The 19,695-nt window shown below is 33.4% G+C and overlaps 1 protein-coding gene and 1 long non-coding RNA gene across 2 annotated transcripts in view; both read right to left on the reverse strand.

The window, feature by feature from the left end:
- The window catches only part of LOC100373523 (voltage-dependent calcium channel type A subunit alpha-1-like), a 90,553-nt gene that overhangs the window by 61,424 nt on the left and 9,434 nt on the right, over nt 1-19,695 (reverse strand). The window contains exons 3-10 of the mRNA XM_085492202.1: nt 18,288-18,433; nt 15,184-15,336; nt 13,803-13,999; nt 13,248-13,351; nt 12,266-12,438; nt 2,076-2,159; nt 1,603-1,815; nt 646-758 (exon numbers count right to left, since the gene is read on the reverse strand). Of these exons, the coding sequence (XP_085348328.1) occupies nt 646-758; nt 1,603-1,815; nt 2,076-2,159; nt 12,266-12,438; nt 13,248-13,351; nt 13,803-13,999; nt 15,184-15,336; nt 18,288-18,433 (1,183 nt within the window). The remainder of the gene's footprint in view (nt 1-645; nt 759-1,602; nt 1,816-2,075; nt 2,160-12,265; nt 12,439-13,247; nt 13,352-13,802; nt 14,000-15,183; nt 15,337-18,287; nt 18,434-19,695) is intronic.
- LOC146732687 (uncharacterized) lies at nt 8,398-10,182 on the reverse strand. Its single transcript, XR_014926846.1, has 2 exons — nt 8,922-10,182; nt 8,398-8,643 (listed from the first exon to the last, which is right to left on the reverse strand). It is a non-coding gene; the product is annotated as an uncharacterized LOC146732687 (long non-coding RNA).

Consider the following 19,695-nt stretch of genomic DNA (forward strand, 5'->3'; position numbering starts at 1 on the left):
TGTCTATTTTTGTCCCAATCTTCTGAAAGAAAGTGCAGAATTTTGTGAGTTTGTGATGAAAAGAGGGAACTGGTGGTAAAAAGGTTAAATGATAATAAATGTAGCTGGATTTTTGCATGATTCCTAAAGGCCTGAGTCTTCCTGGAAGGGGGAGAGAGTATAAATTTACTGCAATTCAATAAAAATATTGTAACAGTATTTTTAAAAGAAATCCCAAATTGAGGGCATGATATTTGAAATATCTGTGTTATATTTCCTGCCAATTATTGAAAAGGAATGTTCTGATTGGCCAATCAATATCATGTGACGTTCACTTATTATCAGAATGATGACTGGGCAGTGCATACAGATCAACACAATTTGAAAATACATAAAAATGTGCAAAACATTACTTTTTGATGGGAAAGAGTTAAAGGGGACTACATTTCACACAAGATGCTGTGATTACCAGTCAAGTCGTATTTTTTCCATGATTCATTTCTTGGTTTGCAGCATGTCCTATGCTCATTTATATCTGATATTTACCTTTTCTAAAACATTTTAATGGATTAACATGACTTGGGTTTTTGTAACTCAGAAAAGTTGCATCTGGGGTTACCATGGTTACAAATGGGTAACAAAGGACCAGAAATACCTAATACTTACTACACAGTCAAATTTATTAAAAGTTGATTTGAAATAAAGTTTTAGTCCAAGACCATACATCTTAATAAACATTTCACTCAAGAACAAGCCAAGAAAGATCCATTCTGCATATCCTATAATATAAACGACAAAGAAAATACATAAGTTCATTTAATCAGAATCAGAGCAGAACTGATAATGCAACATATTTCTCTTAAGATGTAGTTATCTATTGTAGGACCACACGATGGATCTAACAACAGTGACTAAGAAAGTACTATTAGCACATAAACAAATGCAATGGATTTATTCGATATTACAGAAACATTTCATTTTTTTTTTAAATATTCAACAAGAGTTTCTCAACAGCAACAATTATGTAGATTATGTAAAATACTTTATTTTAGCTGGAATTTATTTTCAACGAAAGGGCTTTTTTTGTGTTTTATATGAAAATTATTTTCACTGATTTTTGACGAGTTTAATGTAAAATATAGTGGAAATATTATATTTGCAGAATTTTATTTTCACTGAATCCTTCCTTCAGCAAAAATATCGAAAATTAATTCCAAGCGAAAATATAGTATTTTACAGTAAGGAAGACATTTTTTAAAGTAGGTTGCTAAATCTGTCATTTATAAATATCTGACTAAATTTAGAAAAATCACTGAATTTTGCCAGTGCTTTATTTCATGATATTGCTTATTGTGTAATTTCGCAATTTCAAACCGAACTCATCAAAATAATTTTTATTATGCTGACCTGGTATGTGCAGATCTCAAAAATGGTAATTAACCCAACTATCAAACAATTGATTGGTCAACAGAAAATCTGCTTGTTATGGGAGTCTGACACACATGCACAAAGAGAACATCTCTAATGCTTGAGCACAAGTTTTTTAGATTTTTATATATACATGTACCAGTAATAAAACTGTTTTTAAGTGATATGAAATAGAAAAGCAAAAGTGATACTTACTTAAAAATTGTGAAAGCCAATCTGGCTGTGGATAGTGCTCAACTGCTGTACAAACTGTGTTTAGAAATACTAGAACTATAACGCCCCAATAAAAAGCTTGGGTCTTGACTGCGCGTCGCACCATAAAACGGAACCTTTTCTCAGCGTTTTTTAAACCAACACAATGCTGCTTTTGGTTTTTTTGCTTGTACTCAGCTTTCCCAGATTGCATATCTATGAACAAAAACATGTGTTATTATTCGGGTGTATGTACTTTGTTGGGAGTGAGAGGGAAAAAAAGCTCCTAAAAATTTTTTTTTTATTTGAAACAAAGAAAAAAGGGGACAAATATTTTGTTGGCAGATGTGCAGAACAAGCATTTTTTGGTAACCATTATCCTCAAGCCTTAACTAATACTTATTCTCAAAAATGTCACTTTTGAAATGAACCTATTACCAATGCTCTTTATAATATTATAATGAAGAGGAACCTACCACTCATGTCTTCTTCATCATCATCTGCATATTCCCCATCTTCCCCCATTTTCTTCTGTCTCATTGATGCTGCCCTTCTCCTCGCTGAAAAGAAAATTGTTGTTGAATATAATAGGCTGCCGCATTTGTTCAAAGCAAAAGAGTCGTTCAAACCTATTCATAACAGCAATTAGACTAATCTCAGAAAATCCATTGATGTTCAGGAAAAAGTTCCTTAAGTATTATTCATATGGGTTCATAGTATCCAATTAATTCTCGCTGGTACATTTGCATTGTTTGAAGGTAAAAAATTTACAAACTTTTTACAATAATGTCAATGAGGATAATATGAACAAAGATGGTGGCTTTGTCTGTTTCGCAGATCAACGAGTACAAACTAAGACATTACAAAGCTTTAATTAGGTATTTTTAGGTGATTGGAAAGTATCGAAGGAGTCGCCTGCAGTAAATAGTGCATGACGCGATGTCCAGGTCAAAAATCATACTCATACATTAAAAGAGAGCATTGAACTGTGGGAAAATCAATGTTTATCAACACAAATGTTGTACATGCTCAACGCAACGACCACCGACCTTTAAATTGATACTAATACAGGTTCATGTAAATAATAGAATAAATAATTCTCTGAAATTAGTCTGATTGACTAATCTGACATATTATAGTCGGTGGAATATCAGTGACAAAATAAGTCAAAACCAGTCTATCATTAAAGAAAATGATTTTTTTTTCTACGACTTTAGTCTGACTTTTTCAGGGATTGCGTTGAAACAAACCTCAGTTTTTAATTGCTAAATACTCTGATCAGTAGCAACATGTTTTCACAACCGCAAAAAGCGACACTATCGTTGATTGAATGGTGGAACATGCCGCTGAAAACAACCTGTAAGGCTGCCCAATAAAAAGCTTGTAATGGTAGTTGAAAAGTTTATTGTTGGATTTATTATGGCAAAATTATTTGTCAAAAATGTTGATATTTAAAACTAGAAATCTTGCTAGAAACTTCACCATTTATATTTGCGTTACATGTTGATTGAATGGTGAATTGATACATAGAAGTGGTTCCAGAAAAGATTCAATGTATACCAAGAAAACTGATAGGGTAAATGTATCAAACTACATTGTACAACCAACCCAGAGCAATCAAAAGAGCATACAAATGCATCTATTTGAAACAGCGTCCGGATAACTTTCGGAAATTCCGTCGCGTTTCGGAAAGATTTAATTTTCACAACTTTTGAATATTTATTCATACTTTTAGGCTAGTGAGGAGGTTATAATAATTTTTCATTTCACTTTAACTCTGTTTTTTTCACCCCTCAGACCCCTTTGAAAAGTCACTTCTGGCCATTGTAATGGCCACTATTTTGTTAATAGCCAGAATACCAACCAGAAATTTTTTAATGGTCAAAATATTGGCCAGTATTTTCAAACTGGTAGTTATAATGACCACTATTTTTACACTGGTCAGAATAATAGTAATTTTTTATTTAATGATGGAGTGGGTGACAATCTATTTTTTTAATGGGTATTATAATGATCATTTTATTTTTCATTACATGAATAAAATGGTCATTTTTTTTTTCATGTCACAGATATACCCGGTAATGGCACATGGGGATTGACAGCTCTCCTCTTTTTCCTCACTCGCTTCAGTTTGCTTCAATTTTAAGCCAGTACAATTGTAGGTAAACGTAAAATACAAGATTTTGAAAAATTTGAAATATGGAATTATATATCTTGAAAAAATATAACGTTTTGGATTAATTTGTTTTTAAAATCACAACAAATCATGCACTTGATACTGTTGACTTAATAATATATAGTATAATGCAATAGGTTATTGAACATAGAAGATGACCCGTTTTCAAAATTCGGTCTAGACCCTTATCACGGGTGCTAATGAAGTGTGTGCAAACATTGAGCCCAGGCTAATCACCCAAAATACCATTGTACTTGATGTCCATTTGAAAATTTAACTATTATATTCATAACTATTCTTATTCATAACGATACTAAACTTGACAATCAATACAAGCACATTCTGTGACATTATTCTTGAGATAAAAATGGACTGACAATGAGACTCTGTACTACATCCTGTTCTTAGAATAGAATAGAATAGAATTTTTTTTTATTTGGAACGTACCAATGAAAACTTGAGTAAAGTCCAAAAATAACAATAACAAAACAAAACATTCAGAACAACAAAAACTTTCAGTATTAATACATATCAAGAATATAGAAAATAAATTTTGCAAAAATGCTAAGAATGAAAAAATCATTACTTGAAACAATAATAGGAAATAATTCATCCATGCTAAAATCTTCCAGCTTTGGGGCATAGATGTATAAAGCTGCAAGGAATCTAGATCTTTGTTCTTTGATTTGACAATTATTACAATATAAAATGTAATGTTTCTCATCCCCTACTTCATTGCATTCATGGAGATTACTTATAAAGGCAATATCCAGCATTTTAATACCTTGAACAAACAAACAAGACATTCACTACTGAACCTTTGAAAAGTGTGCAACCCCAAAAATACTCAGCAACTGACTTTCCACCAAAAAAAGTCACATAAACAGCTGGTTACTCCAAAAAGTCACAGGGAGTTACTCCAAAAGATCACATAAACAGCGAGTTATTAATCCGAAAAAGAGCCTGTCTTTATGAGTGGGGTTGAGCTCAAACATAAACAAAATTCCCATTTTAATAATGACAAAAAACTAAAGTTTAGTCTTCAAATACACCCAAACTATAACATTTTAAATTGAAATACTTAACCAGTAACTTTTCATAACATGTGTTATAAACTGTAGAAGTTTATGTTGAAGGGTTGATGGAAGGTGATTTTAAAGTGGCTAAGACACAGTCAACTAAAAAATACCCATGATGCTCTGCTTTATTTTTATATTTTGCTATTTTCTCTATTATGAATGGTTTAATGTGATATGAAAATTATCTGTGAAAATATTCCACGACTACTGCATGTGTACAAAACGATGTTGGGTGGTTCAGTAAGTTATATGGGGGGGGGGGGTCTAGCATAGAGCTCCATGTGTGTAGCTAGCTACTTAGCAGTGAATGGCATGTTTGTTTGTTCACGGTATTATAATGCTGCACAATAATAGTGTTCATGCTACATGAAGTACTGGCTAAGATTTTAGCTGATGTTTGCATTTTGACTAGACCCAATTGCATCCATGCATTGGGAGGGCCAGTCCTTAGCACGGGCTAAGGGGCGCTGTTTACGAACGCAAAATTTCTGCTGCTGACATGCATTCAAACTAAGGAGTGCCTGTTGTTAGTTCCACTACCAATGGTCCCAAACCATCCTCTCTGCCCTGCGGCTGCCATATTATCGGCCTTCCTCATTACCCCTGGCCCCCCTAAGAACCCAGCCTTTTGCTACCCCCCCCCCCCACCCAGTCACTGCCCCTCTTTTTACCAAGCGTCTTGTCTCCTTGCTGACACCTTTAGTGTCTGACATCTCGCAATTTTCCACCCACAGCTTTCGGCGGGGAGGGGCCTCATGGGCATTACGGTCTGGTATCCCATCTGAGCTCATAAAATTGTTAGGTGATTGGAAAAGTGATGCTTTCTGTAAATATCTCCACCCCTCTTTTCCACTCCGCCTTGAAACATCACAGCGCTTTGCATCCAACCTCCCTACTCACTAATGGTGTTTGGGTATTTTGGGGAATTTCATTCGTAGTGTTTTCGGTTTGTAGTACATACAACAGTTACCAGTGGTCTCCCCTGGATCAGCCTTACAAGTGATTTATATATCACCTTTGAACTGTCACCTTTGACATTTCCAACGCTAGTTGTTAAAGGGGCAGACCACTGATCTCATCAGTAGTAGTAATGTGAGTTTTTAGATTAGTAATAAATACCCCCTACTGTACCCAAACACCGTCTCTGTGTGTACTATTGTGCTGCCCCCCTCCTTAACAAACCCAGATTTAAATGCTACATGAAGTACTGGCTAAGATTTTAGCTGATGTTTGCATTTTGACTAGACCCAATTGCATCCATGCATTGGGAGGGCCAGTCCTTAGCACGGGCTAAGGGGCGCTGTTTACGAACGCAAAATTTCTGCTGCTGACATGTTTCATTCTAATTTATGAAGCGAAGTGCACTGGAACACGAGCGTAGACAGACCGATTTATTTGGATGCACAGGAACAGTATATAACGGCGTTACAGAATGCAGAGTTTTATTAGTGCATGTCGTAGACAGCGAACCAAATTGGCGTTGTTGTATGCTCTACTACAGCGACCCAATCAGTGTGGAAGCGTGTACGGAGTAATTAATGACTGGTGGGATACTAGTAGACGACTTCCCCAGAAGTCGAAGATATGGTGTTTCGCATGCGCACACATGCCGTTTTGGAGTGTAACGTAAATTGCACATGTGATATTGCTTTTGAGTGTACCAATCAACATCACAAAAATTCCCTTCTAACAACTATCAGCAAACTAGTATCGGAAGCACCACAATGGTTTTAAAAAAAACAATTGAAAAAACTGGTGATGATATTAATGAAAAAAATAAGCATTATAAATCAATAAAACATGGAAAAGGAATGAAAAAAAAAATATTAAGGGAGAAAAATATATGGTGGTTGTTTCGATAATTTGTGGTTGGTTTATTTCGGTTAACAGTGTAGTTATAGAACTGTACCATTGCTGTTTAATTGTTTGTTCATAATTGCTGCCTCCCTTGGGAAACAAATTTGGGTGTTCTTAGCCAGTGCACAGACCCTCAACACTGTGGCCTGTGCTATAACTGTTGGGCCCTCCTGTGAGTGAACACAATTGCGTATAGCTGATATGCAAACATTTGGGATTAACTTAAATCTTAGCCTGCACTTGGTCAAAGTCCCTCTTATGACTATGACTTGGTGTAGCCTGAAACCAGACTACTGTGGATTAGTGATGTTTTGCAATGGATTACCTCCCTGATGAGTACATTTAAATAACAATGGAAACTAGCATATCACTGGCAACACATACAAGGATTTTGGCAAATTTTCACCGTTTTGTATGAAACTATTTTCACAACAACATTAATGTTTTACAATAAATTATATCAAACATATGTATAATTTAGTAGTATTAAAACTTTTTAAGTTTTTTTGAATTAAGAATGCACCAATCTTACTAGGAATCTATTCAAATCTAACCTAATGTGTGCTATTAATAATGGCTCATCAAAGGTATTGAATTACTGAACACACATCTTTGCATAGTTTCCAAAACTAAAATATTATTTCATGCTCTGCCCCCTCTCATGTAACAGTTTGTTAAGAATACGTACATTATTTAAAATCATTTTAAAAATGCGACTGGAATGTCCAGGCCCAAACTTCTGCTGCTGCAACATCCAACCATTCCTGCATGTACATGCAATTGTTTCTCTGAGATTCTGCATGCAACCAGTTTATTTTTTGAACTGAATAACAGATTCCTAGAAGTTTATTTTGACATTTCCAAATAACACTATATATAATTTAACAATTTCAGGAATAGATTAGATTGCTTGCTATTCCATTAGAAACTCTTACTTCCAAGTGTGATTTTCAACAAGCGTTCATATGTTTAGCTAACACAAGGGAAACAAAAGCATAGTGACAGGAAGTCAACACAGGAGAAAGTATGACAAAGGTTTACACTTCAAAAATGACTGGAAAGTAAATAATTTATAACCAAAGACCATCTATGCATAAACAACTAAAGATCTGGGAGGTACAGCTTTGCAAAGTAAAAATGTCATATGGGGGGAGGGGGGTTAAAACATTGCTTCAAACACAGTCCCTCTATCACTGTGCTTCAAAACATCATCTTAATTATTCAGCTCAGTGTACAAACACATAAAGTACAGAAATTGGATAATTAATGAAAACATTAGACAAAACAAGAATATGTAAGCAATATTTTGTTTTGTTTTTGAAAAATCATGATGTAGTGCACAGCCATACAGACTGTTTTAGTGGATAATAATATTTTAGGTTTGCAATGTCATACTCCTCCAGATATTCATCAAGTTTTCTTGAGAGGCGATTAGCTTAAGGAGGGGGCTGTGCAAAATGTTTTTTCTCCTCTTTGTTTTTGTGCTATTCTTTTTCTAGTGTAAAATATTTTTTCTCAAAGATGTAGGCGTGTCAAATTTGTTCATGTTTTTGATCTCTACAGGATTTTTTCAATAATATTTTCCTGTTAATTATTATTAAGAAGATGAAAGATTGTGGAGTGAGTGTGGGTGTGTACAAAAGGGTCAGCAAGAAGAACTATATAAGATAGCTGAAAATCATGAAATACCAGATGAAAGATGTCACTTTTATTTGAGGGAAAACATAAAAAAAGGAATGTACAGTAACTCTACACACTTGGAACTTTCAAAATCTGTGTGCAAATGTAAAACTGATAAACATGCAAATGCTAAACCATTGCATCCATCAATACTGGTTAAACTTTTTTTTCCCCTTAATGTCCATAAATTCTGGTTCTTCAACTTCTTACGTTCCATTTATATAGTATTTCCTTTTTTTAAATTGTCATTATCTGCAAAAAATAATTCAGATTGCTATTAGCTTACAATGACCAGTTTTTAATTAAGACACTTTGTAATCAATTTTGGAAACAAAAATTTGTGGTGTCTGTGTATTCTGGCATATTTCTGTCCTCACTAATAACAATGTGGATAAAATGACATCTTGTGATATGTCAATTTTTCCCCTATGCAACTCAGATATACTTCCAAAAAGATGATACCCGGTACATTCTGATTGAAAAAATATAAATATCAAATAAAACAGAATAACATCAAATTGTTTCCTAACCGAATATATTAAGGGGTTGTGCCATATATACACACAGTTCATCTCTTGAGAGACTAGAACAGTACACAGTCCCTCTGTGGACAGTACATTGCTGTACTTGGAACCTAATTTCTGAGAACAATAGGGGGATTTAACTTCCTACAAGAGACAAAAGAATGTTATGTAACAATGCAGCTGCATGATTTTGTCTTTCAAAGTAGGAAGTTGTGTACATACAAAATTATAGAGTCCCTCCACAATGGGAATGCCACCATGCATGTACAACTTCATCGATCCCCAGGTACTTTCACAAAATAAATAATTGTATTATAATTATGATCCAATACAATACCATATTTGCTCTAAAATTACATTTGTGGATACTAAATCATGAAAATATTACATATTTCGACCATTGAAGATCCTTGTAATTTACCTAAGCGCATGTGCTGCTAATAGAGTAATTATGTTAAGTGTAATATTGTTTCTATATTTTTTTTTCAAAATCAAAATAATGATATTAAAAATATAAAAACAGTTTAGTTTGAAAAGTGAAATAATGGTATTCAGATGGTTATGATTTAAGCATGACCTTAGAAAACAGGATCATGCAACTTCTGTCTGAGACAATGTGGGTTATAACCTCCTGTATAATCTCATTAATACATATACATGTACCTAGAAGATTTATACATCTGAAACAGTTTTTACTAGTATTCCCATTAGTCAGTGTATAACAAGTGCACTATGCTATATCTGTTCTAAATATGATGAAAAATCCACTTGTTATAATGACACAAATTTCCACAGGTCATTGTTTACTTTTAGGCAGTTTTGTTTCCTTGCAGAGAAAACTTACCATTTTTGTTTCCCTTTCCTGATTTCATAGTGGAATAAAAATTGTTAATTTTTAGTTTCACTCGCATCAATAGAATGGACTTGGCTATTCAAGTTTTGATCAAATTTAATTTTTCTGATTATATTCCAACCACAAAATTGTCTCATTTTGTGTAGCTACACCCTGGCAGCCATGTTTGGCTTATGAAACAGGAGAAGATGTAACAGTGGTGTTGACATAGATTTATTATCAGTTTCTCTAAGGTGTTAATTTGGGTATGGGGATTATAACTAAGGTTACATGAAAGGGGTAGCCACAGTAGCATGTCCCTGTTCTCTAAGGTCTATGACTAAATATTTTTTTGTCCAAGTTGAGCAAGAGTACCCATGATCAATTTGGCTGACCCAGAAATGCCTAGGACATTTACTGACTGCATATTACACCTTCATTATATTTTGTTTAAGTCTATTTATTTTATTCTCGCCCATTTGCCCCCTGTATCTTCAATAGTAGTGTTCATGCTACACAAAGTACGGGCTAAGATTTAAGCTAATCCCATATGCTTGAGTTCATGCACAGAAGGAAACAATGGTTAGCACGGGGTAAGGAACACCCAAACTTATTAAGAATAGGCAAAATCTTCAGAAATTTTAACTATGAGTGCTCAGTATGAGTAAGTAGGAAGGTTAGTTCTACAGTTATAAAACAATACCAAAGCAAATTCAGAAAGTGCAAATTGCAGAATAACAGGAAGTAGCACAGTATCTCATCATCGGTACATTTTTTCTTGAGTCAATCTCTCTATATGTGTTAGCGTTGATTGTCATGCAGGAAATGGCACACCAAAATAAAAAGTTATGAATATAGTAGTAAATCCCCTAAATGAACATTAAATACAATGTTTTTTTTAGCCGAGCTAAGCGTTCATGCATGTTTTGTTTTGCCTGTGCTAAGGCTTTGGACTGACCAGATTTACTCTGTACCTAGTATTTCTTAGCCTGTATTCATGCACATTTTTTTAGCACAGGTTAAGGTATTGGACCTCTTAGCCTTTGCTAAAGAGCTCTACGTGAATGCTACGAATAAGTGTCTTCTGTTTATTCCTACCTTAGGCGCATACATTTAGGTTTACTTACCTTTTATATTGATCTCTACAACTCATTCAAATCAAATTGGGCTCAAAGATGAGCAAAGAATATTAGATTTAATGGAAATTTAGTTTAAATCCATGCTAAATTAAAAGTTATTTTGAGTATGAGTTTTACTTTTTTCTTTTGTGCGCAAAGTAAAATGAACTGTTGCACTCTGTAGGCATATATCATCTATACTAGTTTACGGGAAAAAGGGATTCTGTATGGTATTTGATGTTATGGGCATAATATATACATGTATAGTTAATACATGATTACTAAATTAGATTTCCCAGTGTACAGTACACTATTGCTGGTATTGTCTGAAGAGAAAAAAAAAACAATATACATAGTCTTCAAAAATTTAAAAAAACAAACATTTTGCAGTCAGTTAAATTTTTTTATTAAAATAATTTGAAAACATTGCCATGAATGGAAACAAATTTACATTGATGTTTTTTTGCAGATTTCAGGAGTTGGAAATAACCTTTGTTTATACTTTTCTTGTATTAACAAACATAGGAGCTAATCCTCATTAACACCTACTTGAGCTTGTTGTTTGACAATTATGAATAATAATGAAGCATTACTTACACAGTGTGCCATGACTGAACAAAAACGAAAGCCCCAAAAGACTATCCTGCTACATAAACAACAACAAAAGTATCTAATATTGTATTGAAGTCATTGTAAAATGGTAAAATAATTACAAATTCATACCTTGATGTGCCAGTTGCAGTACTGCAATCGTCCTATGATTCAACACCATCTAAATACTACGCAGGTTATGCAGTCCACCAGCAGTCACTGGCATCAGCGTTACTATGAAATTTCACTGGGGATCGAGGCAATATTCGCGAAATTTCATTTAAGTGTACTTGGAAGCGCCAGTGAAACTTGGGAAAAATAAATTCCCACACGTATATTGAGGCTGTTTTCTGGGCCATTATATTTAGAGACATGAACAAAAATACTGGTCATTTTATGTATGTAATGAAAAATAAAATGACCATTTTACTGCCCATAAAAAAAAAATGTTCATCAACTCCATCATTCAAAAAGCAATTGTAATTATTCTGACCAGTATAAAAAACATGGGTCATTAAAACCACCATTTTAAAAACACTAGTAAATATTTTGGCCACTTAAAAAATTCTGGTCAATACTCTGGCCATTAAGAAAATAGTGGCCATTATAATGGCCAGAAGTGACTTTTTAAAGGGGTCTGAGGGGTGTAAAAACAGTGTTAAAGTGAAATGAAGAATTATTATAACCTTCTCACTAACCTAAAAGCACAAATAAATATTCAAAAGTTTTGAAAATTAAAACTTTCCGAAACGCGACGGAATTTCCGAAAGTAATCCGGACGCTGTTTTGAGCAGCCCACTTTTACCTACCTTCTATGACAGCCTTTTCATCTTCAGTGATTGAGTCATCTTGTAACATGACTTCTTCTGCTTTACTAAGCCATTCGAGGTAGCCATTAAGCTCCCTTTCAATTTGCTGTTGCCGTCGCAGTTTCAAAAAAGCTCTCCGATTTTCCACTCTTTCCCTCTCTTTTGCAAATTCACTGTAAAGCATAGGTTATATTTGTTGACATTTCTGAACATCACATCACCCCTGAACAAATCAACATCTACAAATCGTACAGTACATCTTGTTACTGAACCTGATAAGGAATCCCCCATTTGAAAACAAGGGGGGTTGGAAGAGTGTGACCAACACATTTTTATTTTTATTGATCTCAAAACAGTTTTTCCCTGCTACAACTTACAAGCAATTTATTTTTATTTTTGTATCTAGCTTGAAAAATATATATTTTTTATCTTCGAATCTTCCACCACCCTTAACATGATTGTGACTAAAAAAACTGATCATCTTCTTATCATACTCCTTTTCAGTTGTCTAAAATACCAAAATCCCTGAAACAATGTTTTTTTAACCTTTCCCCCAAATGAACATTTTCTTGATTTGTAATACTGTAGAATATTTCGGCTTGGAATTTATTTTCGCTTTTTTCAATGAAGGGATGCTTCGGTGAAAACAAAATCCAGTGAATATACTTTTTTTTCCAATATTTAACATTCAACTCGTCAAAAATCAGTGAAAATAAATTCCATAAAAAACGCCCAAAAAATCCTTTGAGCGAAAAGTATTTGTATCAAGTTCAGAGACACTATACTATTATTAGATATTTTGGGTATTTTGTATGGAATTTATTTTCATTGATTTTTGGCAAGTTGAATGTAAAATATAAGAAAAAAGGTATATTCACTGGATTTTATTTTCACTGAATCACTCTTTCAGCAAAAATAGTGAAAATTACTAGTAATTCCAAGCAAAATTAAAGTAATTTTACAGTATTCAGTTATTACTTACCCACTTAAAACACCAAGAACAAGATTGAGCATAAAAAAAGAACCTAGTATAATTAGAGGCACAAAATAAAGCCATGTCCAAGTACTTCCTGAAGCGTTATTTGTCTGAAAAAAAATGATTATATAGCTTTAGACAATTATAAATAGCAAATGTGCGTATTAATTAGCATATAATTTGCATAATCCATTTATAATATTAGTACATCTGTTCCACTTTTGACCCTAACTCACAACATAAAGATTGGTTCACAGAAACATTAAATTAAGATCATTCAAACTATATTAATATTTTGCTATTTTTACTATTTATTTTGTTTTGATACGTCATAATGCAATATGGCAAGCAATTTTTGATTTTTTCCAACCTGACTAGATAGTTACATGTCTCAGACATATGGGTAGGCAGTAATTTCAAACACTGATAAAGGCAAATTTCGGTATAGGTGAATTCGGTATATCCATTTTGGTATATCCTGGAGCGCTTCTAATAGAGCAAGTATCATGGAACAGCAGTTATTGAAAAAAATTTCATAAATGAACAGAAAAGACGACTTACCATGTATAAAACATCTGTCCACCCTTCCATAGTAATACACTGGAACACAGTTAACATAGAAAAACCAACATGGTCAAAGTTTGTGATACCATGATTTGGTCCAATCCAGTACTCTTGACATATGCCACCCATCTTACATGTCCTGGAGCCACTCGTAGTGCCACAGACAAAAGGATCTTTCCCACCTTCAACTTCATCTGTTTATGGAAAAAGAAAGAATCATATGTAGTTAGGGTATAGATGCAGGTTTTTTTTTCTTTTTCTTCTCCAGACAGTCTTGGCTAGATAGTGTTAACATTTCAGAGCATTGTCAATGATGGAACATACTCAAAAATCGATTTTAAAATATAGGGAACCGTGGCATGCGATAAAGGGCTACATTTTGTGAAAAAGCAAGTGTGATGCTTTTTCAGTTGTACATTAATGATTATTTTAACTGAATTTAATTTTCACTACAAACTATATAATTTGTCACAATTTACATGCACAGTATCTGTAATGGATTATATTTTTTCGATGATTCACCAAAGTGAAAATAAGGATTGAAGTTGAACTAAGATTCAAATATGTTGTCGTATAATTATTTTAGAATTACAGTATAAACTTTGATGTTCAGTGTGTCTGGATGATGCCACCTCCTTTAGTAGTTGAAAATGAAATTTCCAAAACATAACAAGTCAGACAGACAGGCAACATTTGTAGGTACAAGTTTGCTTTTGCATTTAGTTTCACAAAGATTTTGTGAATATATAAGTACTAGTTCAGAAACTGACATATTTGTGTTTATACAATCAGATATGCCACACATATTAGGCTGTGGTTGCGGAAAAAAGTGATTTGAAATAATATATACACAATTAAGACAAAATATGTGTCAACAAATTGCTCAAGAGGATAAGTTTAATTAGTCATACTTATAATTGAAAATTAATCCTTTTTTTTTTTAGAAATTTGTGTGAGTGGCACTTTTCATGCTTTCTAGAATTATCCAATATAGGCATAATGTATGTTTTTTAAAAATACAAAAGGATTCCATGTCTCAGCTTAACAAATTTTGATTCATTTTATGGACGTATAAAATAATTTTTTGCGAGGCATGTTTCAGTGACAAAACTCTCAAAAATACATCATTCATATTCTACATCGCATCGAATAATTTCTTAGATTTTTAGATTTTTTTAAAGTTGGGTTATGAATAGAGTTGGTTACAAGTACAATTGATTTGAAAAAAAAAAAAAAAAAGTGAAATAATGGACTTGATTCCAAACTACTTGTATCTGTTGCATGCGCCCTCAGCAGCACGGATCATTTTCGCAAACACTGCATATTTTTGCAATTTTTATTTAAAAAAAACAAAACAACAAAGAAAACAACTACTCACTTGTTCCATTAATATAACAGGTTGCATGGAATTTACCAAGAAAAAACTCCATACCAGTGATAGCAAAAATAAGAATCATGAAGACGATCAACAAAGCAATCTGTAAGAGTGGTGCCATAGCTTTAAGAATGGACTTTAATACTACTTGAAGACCTATAAGTAAAATAAGAGAGATAAGGCATCTGTTATGGTCAAGATAACACTAATAAGGAATTACTACACTGTATAGGTGACCTGTAGTTGTTGTAACACCCAACACCTTACATGCAATCTATAACAGGAGTGTGCTATTAAATATCCAGCTTATCTAAACAGGCGATATAGAACAATTTTAACACATAGTTTTTTCTCACAAAAGTTTTAGTGAAACCTTTTTATTTATCTAATTGTTAATTTTGAACCAAATGAACATAACTTCTCACTGGCTACATATCAAAATTAAAAAAAAATTTAAAGAAAAAATGTTTTAAAAAATCATGCAGATTTACTAATTTTTTTTTTTTTACACTTGTAATAAACAAAGAGACAAGTCATGAAGAAAACAGGTTGCTGAAAGCTTGATGACAAGCTAATTAATAGGTATACACTTTACCTCAAATTTACTTAAGTTTACTGAATGAGGGAATAGCAAGATTTGAAAAATTATTCTCGTTAAGGGCGCCCTCACACCATCACATTTGTAAGTATCCATGTTGCACCACAGCAATGAAATACCAGGATACACAACATTTTAGGGTTTTGTTCAAACAATGTAATTCTTAAAAGTAAAAATAAAAGTACCTATCCTACCTGTTTTTGTAAAACCTGATACCTAAATCTAACAATTCGTTGCTGTTTGCCTTAGAAATATTAAGATATTTTTTAAAACAATAACTCATTGATGGCATGCAAGATCATCATGTGACCTAAACACGTCAAACTTATAAACATCTACGCTTGCATGGTTTTGTTGTAAGTTTTCAATTCTTGTTAACGCCGTGAGACCGCTTCAAATGCGAGTTATTAAAAATGGAAAACAAAGGAAATTGAATAGTACAGTCCTGACAGGAAAGTGGAATGGTAGATTGAATTAATAATGAAATACCGTCACAAACTACAGGTCAACTATATAAAACAACATCTGAAAGTGACATCATTTGATATTGAGTAGCCATGGTAATCAATATTGCCAATATTGCTCTTTACTGCTAGTTCACTTAATTTTGTTTTTATTGTGAACCCGGAAAAAAATGATGGTTGTAGCACAACATTTTTGAACAGCAGGGAAAGCTTCACTACTGAGAAAAAAAGACCACTGCTCAAGCTAGTATAATATTTCTCAAATGATGTGATCAAGATGCTGTGTAATGTTCACATTCCTATGTTCTTGAAACTCAAAGCTTGCAAAATTGGCAAAAGTTAACTTCTGAGATCTTTCAATAAAAAATAATATTTTGAAATGGAGCTATAATTCCGCTAAACGATCTTAATGCCAATAAGCAAACCCTGAACTTGACTCAACTATGGAACAAAGCACATAATTATGCAATCATCCTGTTGAGAATACAAGAACATAGGATGATGGGAGAGTCTCCTATACTTGGAATAATTACAAGAAAATACCTAGTACTTACGATGGCAAATAACACTACTTCCTGGGTATACCTTTAGTAATGACCCATAATCAATGGGAAAAAGAAAGGAACGTACCACAATAACAAGGCACTGTAGGGTGTAAATTACACTTGACATCTACTAAACATGAACATTCTAAACAGCATGTGGTTTTGAAAACACGTTTACGTACATGTTGATAACAGTAACAGTGAATTAAGTTTAATAAGCGATTGAGATAGCATGCAACAAACAGTTTCTACCAAAGCAAAACAAAAAATTATTAATATATCTACCTACAAACATGCATTTCATAAAGAGATTAAGAAGACAGTAACAAGCAACATACATGAATACTTAATATACTATGTTAGGCCATTAGTGCTTTTTTTCTTCTTCAAAAACTAAAAATAATAAAAATCTCTTATACTAGCAACAACAGGCAAGAAATTATTGATATAGAGCTACATTCAACATGTATGACAAAAGATGTTTCCTCAAAGCTTACTACATTAGAGTTAACTTGCTAAGCTGTAGCTGTACATGTGAATGTTGTTTATTACATATGTACTGCAGTCGACTATATTGCAGCCACCAGATACACCTATCAACTTCTATAAACTAAAAAGTTATAAATGGTACCGGTAAGTAAAGATATTTGGTATTGAGTCTCTGGGATAATTAGCATATTTGGCGGGAGATAATAACTGAGCATAAGCAAGGTGATTATTTACATCAAATATACTAATTTATGTGGCAATGTTGAACAGCAACAAAGCACAACCACACAGGGCATTTTCTCGCAAAAATGAGCTCCCGTACAATTTTGAAGTTTTTGAGAATTACAACATTAATTATATTATTAATCATAAACTACACAAATCTTCGACATTTTAAAGGGCGGTGTTCATCGTGCCACATCCAGTTCCATATGGGATTCACAGCGACGAACGCAACATGTGTAAAATACATTTTTTACATGAAGTTAGAACACATGCTGCCTGACGACCACCGCCAATTTAATAGTAGTCAATTTTAGTGTTTTTTTTTTGACAAAACAAAAATTATTCATTTCTGGTCTTTAACCTCTATTGAGATGTTCTGAAGTTCAAGAGTTTCTGTTAATCCTTGGATTCATGTCGAGCACTATTATATTTATTTTAACTAGTGATTATATTTTGGCTTAATGCAGAAAAGTACTAGATAAAAAAGCCCATCCCTATTCTAAGCTATATACTGGAATGTTAAAGTAATTTTTTCTAAAAAATATCCTAAATTTATTTCTTTATGAGGTGGTATCTCAATTCAGAGCACAATAATTATTTGAAAAGAAATGTTATAAATTACATTAAACATGTTATAATAACAAGATAAAGGTGATGGAAGGAATGTAAGCTTTGAGGTAACATAAAACAGACTATTGATAGCGTAAGACTTGACAAATGGAAGATTGATAGACATTAAACAACAGTCAGGTTTAAGGGTGGCCTGGCTGGTCAACCAATACTTACTAGGTATACCAGAAACTAGTTTTAGTGGTCGCAGAACTCTCACAGCTCTGAGTGTTCGTAAATCAGGTCCACTGCCAGCGGCCCCAGGTTTCGCTACTTCGGATTCCTTTCCTTCATTTTGGATTTCATTTACAAACGATATAACTCTGCAAGCACATGCACAAGGGATAGGGAAAATACTATGAAAACTATTGGGGTTACTAAAGGTCTTGCCAATTTCAACCTTACACAACAGGGAATAGGAGAGATAACTATAGGGTGCTCCCCAATTTCAATGATTAAATGAACAATATGCATTTGTGCAGACACTTAGTTTACCTGTTAATACACATGAAATTACAACAATAGAGATGTCTCCACAAATGCACTCAAGCTTATGACGAGAGAAGGGAGAAAACCAGAAAATGTCATCGAGGCAACGAAATATTCTCAAGTACAATACAGAGGACAATTTTTTTCAATTTTAAAATTGGTAACATTTTGCTGGTAACTGAATCCCCTCGTTATAGCTTCTCATCCATCCTAGTGTACTAGCAGACTTGGATCTAAGAATAGGATAAAACTATGCACTGTTAGTAGGCATCTTGGAAAAGCAGGCAAATAACGGTGGGGCAAGTTAAGTCGGGTAAATTTGGCAGAGCAACTCTTGGAAGTATCCAGGCAGTGAACTTACTTTCAAAACCAGATACCAATTTTAAAGGTCTCAGTACCCTGACGGCTCTTATAGCTGGATTTTCAAACTGTGGAATCTTAAAGGCACTTAGCACACTGACAGTATGAAGCATTGAAGAAGCAAGAAAAAAAAAATGTAAACAATGAATGGAAATGAGAACGCAAAACATGAAAAGCTGAAAGCAACGAAGTGAGAATGCAGTTACATGTAGGGGCGATGGAATGCAAGACTAAGTGTTACATGAAAAGAAAGAGCAGTGGGCACATGTGCAGCTTAATAATGTTGGCAAACTAAAAATAAATGATGAATCAATGAGAACGCACACTGATCTTCATAATGCCAAAAGTGTATATTTAGTCACTCAGCAATTTATAATGTATATTGCCATGAATCTATATGTACTTGGTATGATGTTATTATTATAGTTTTTTGAAAAATGACAGTAGAAACCGAATAATGCACCTCAAACATAATTAATTAAACTGGGAATATGAGAGTCAAACTTTATAGTGGTACCGGAAATTGAAATTTTACAGGCTTACAAAACTGCAAACCTGTTGCCTACAATAACTTACAAGGCGACCCCCAGTTTGAATTTATGGAGTATTTCAGTTATTAATATAATTATATTTGTTTTAAACTGCCATTCCAAAACCATTCTCAACAAAGGCATTTCTCAATTTTTATAAATATTTATAAATTTCAATGACAGTTGAACCAAACCAGCCAATCAAT

The sequence above is a fragment of the Saccoglossus kowalevskii genome, chromosome 17 (genome assembly GCF_978046115.1).
Source record: "Saccoglossus kowalevskii chromosome 17, keSacKowa6.1, whole genome shotgun sequence".
Taxonomy (NCBI): domain Eukaryota; kingdom Metazoa; phylum Hemichordata; class Enteropneusta; family Harrimaniidae; genus Saccoglossus; species Saccoglossus kowalevskii.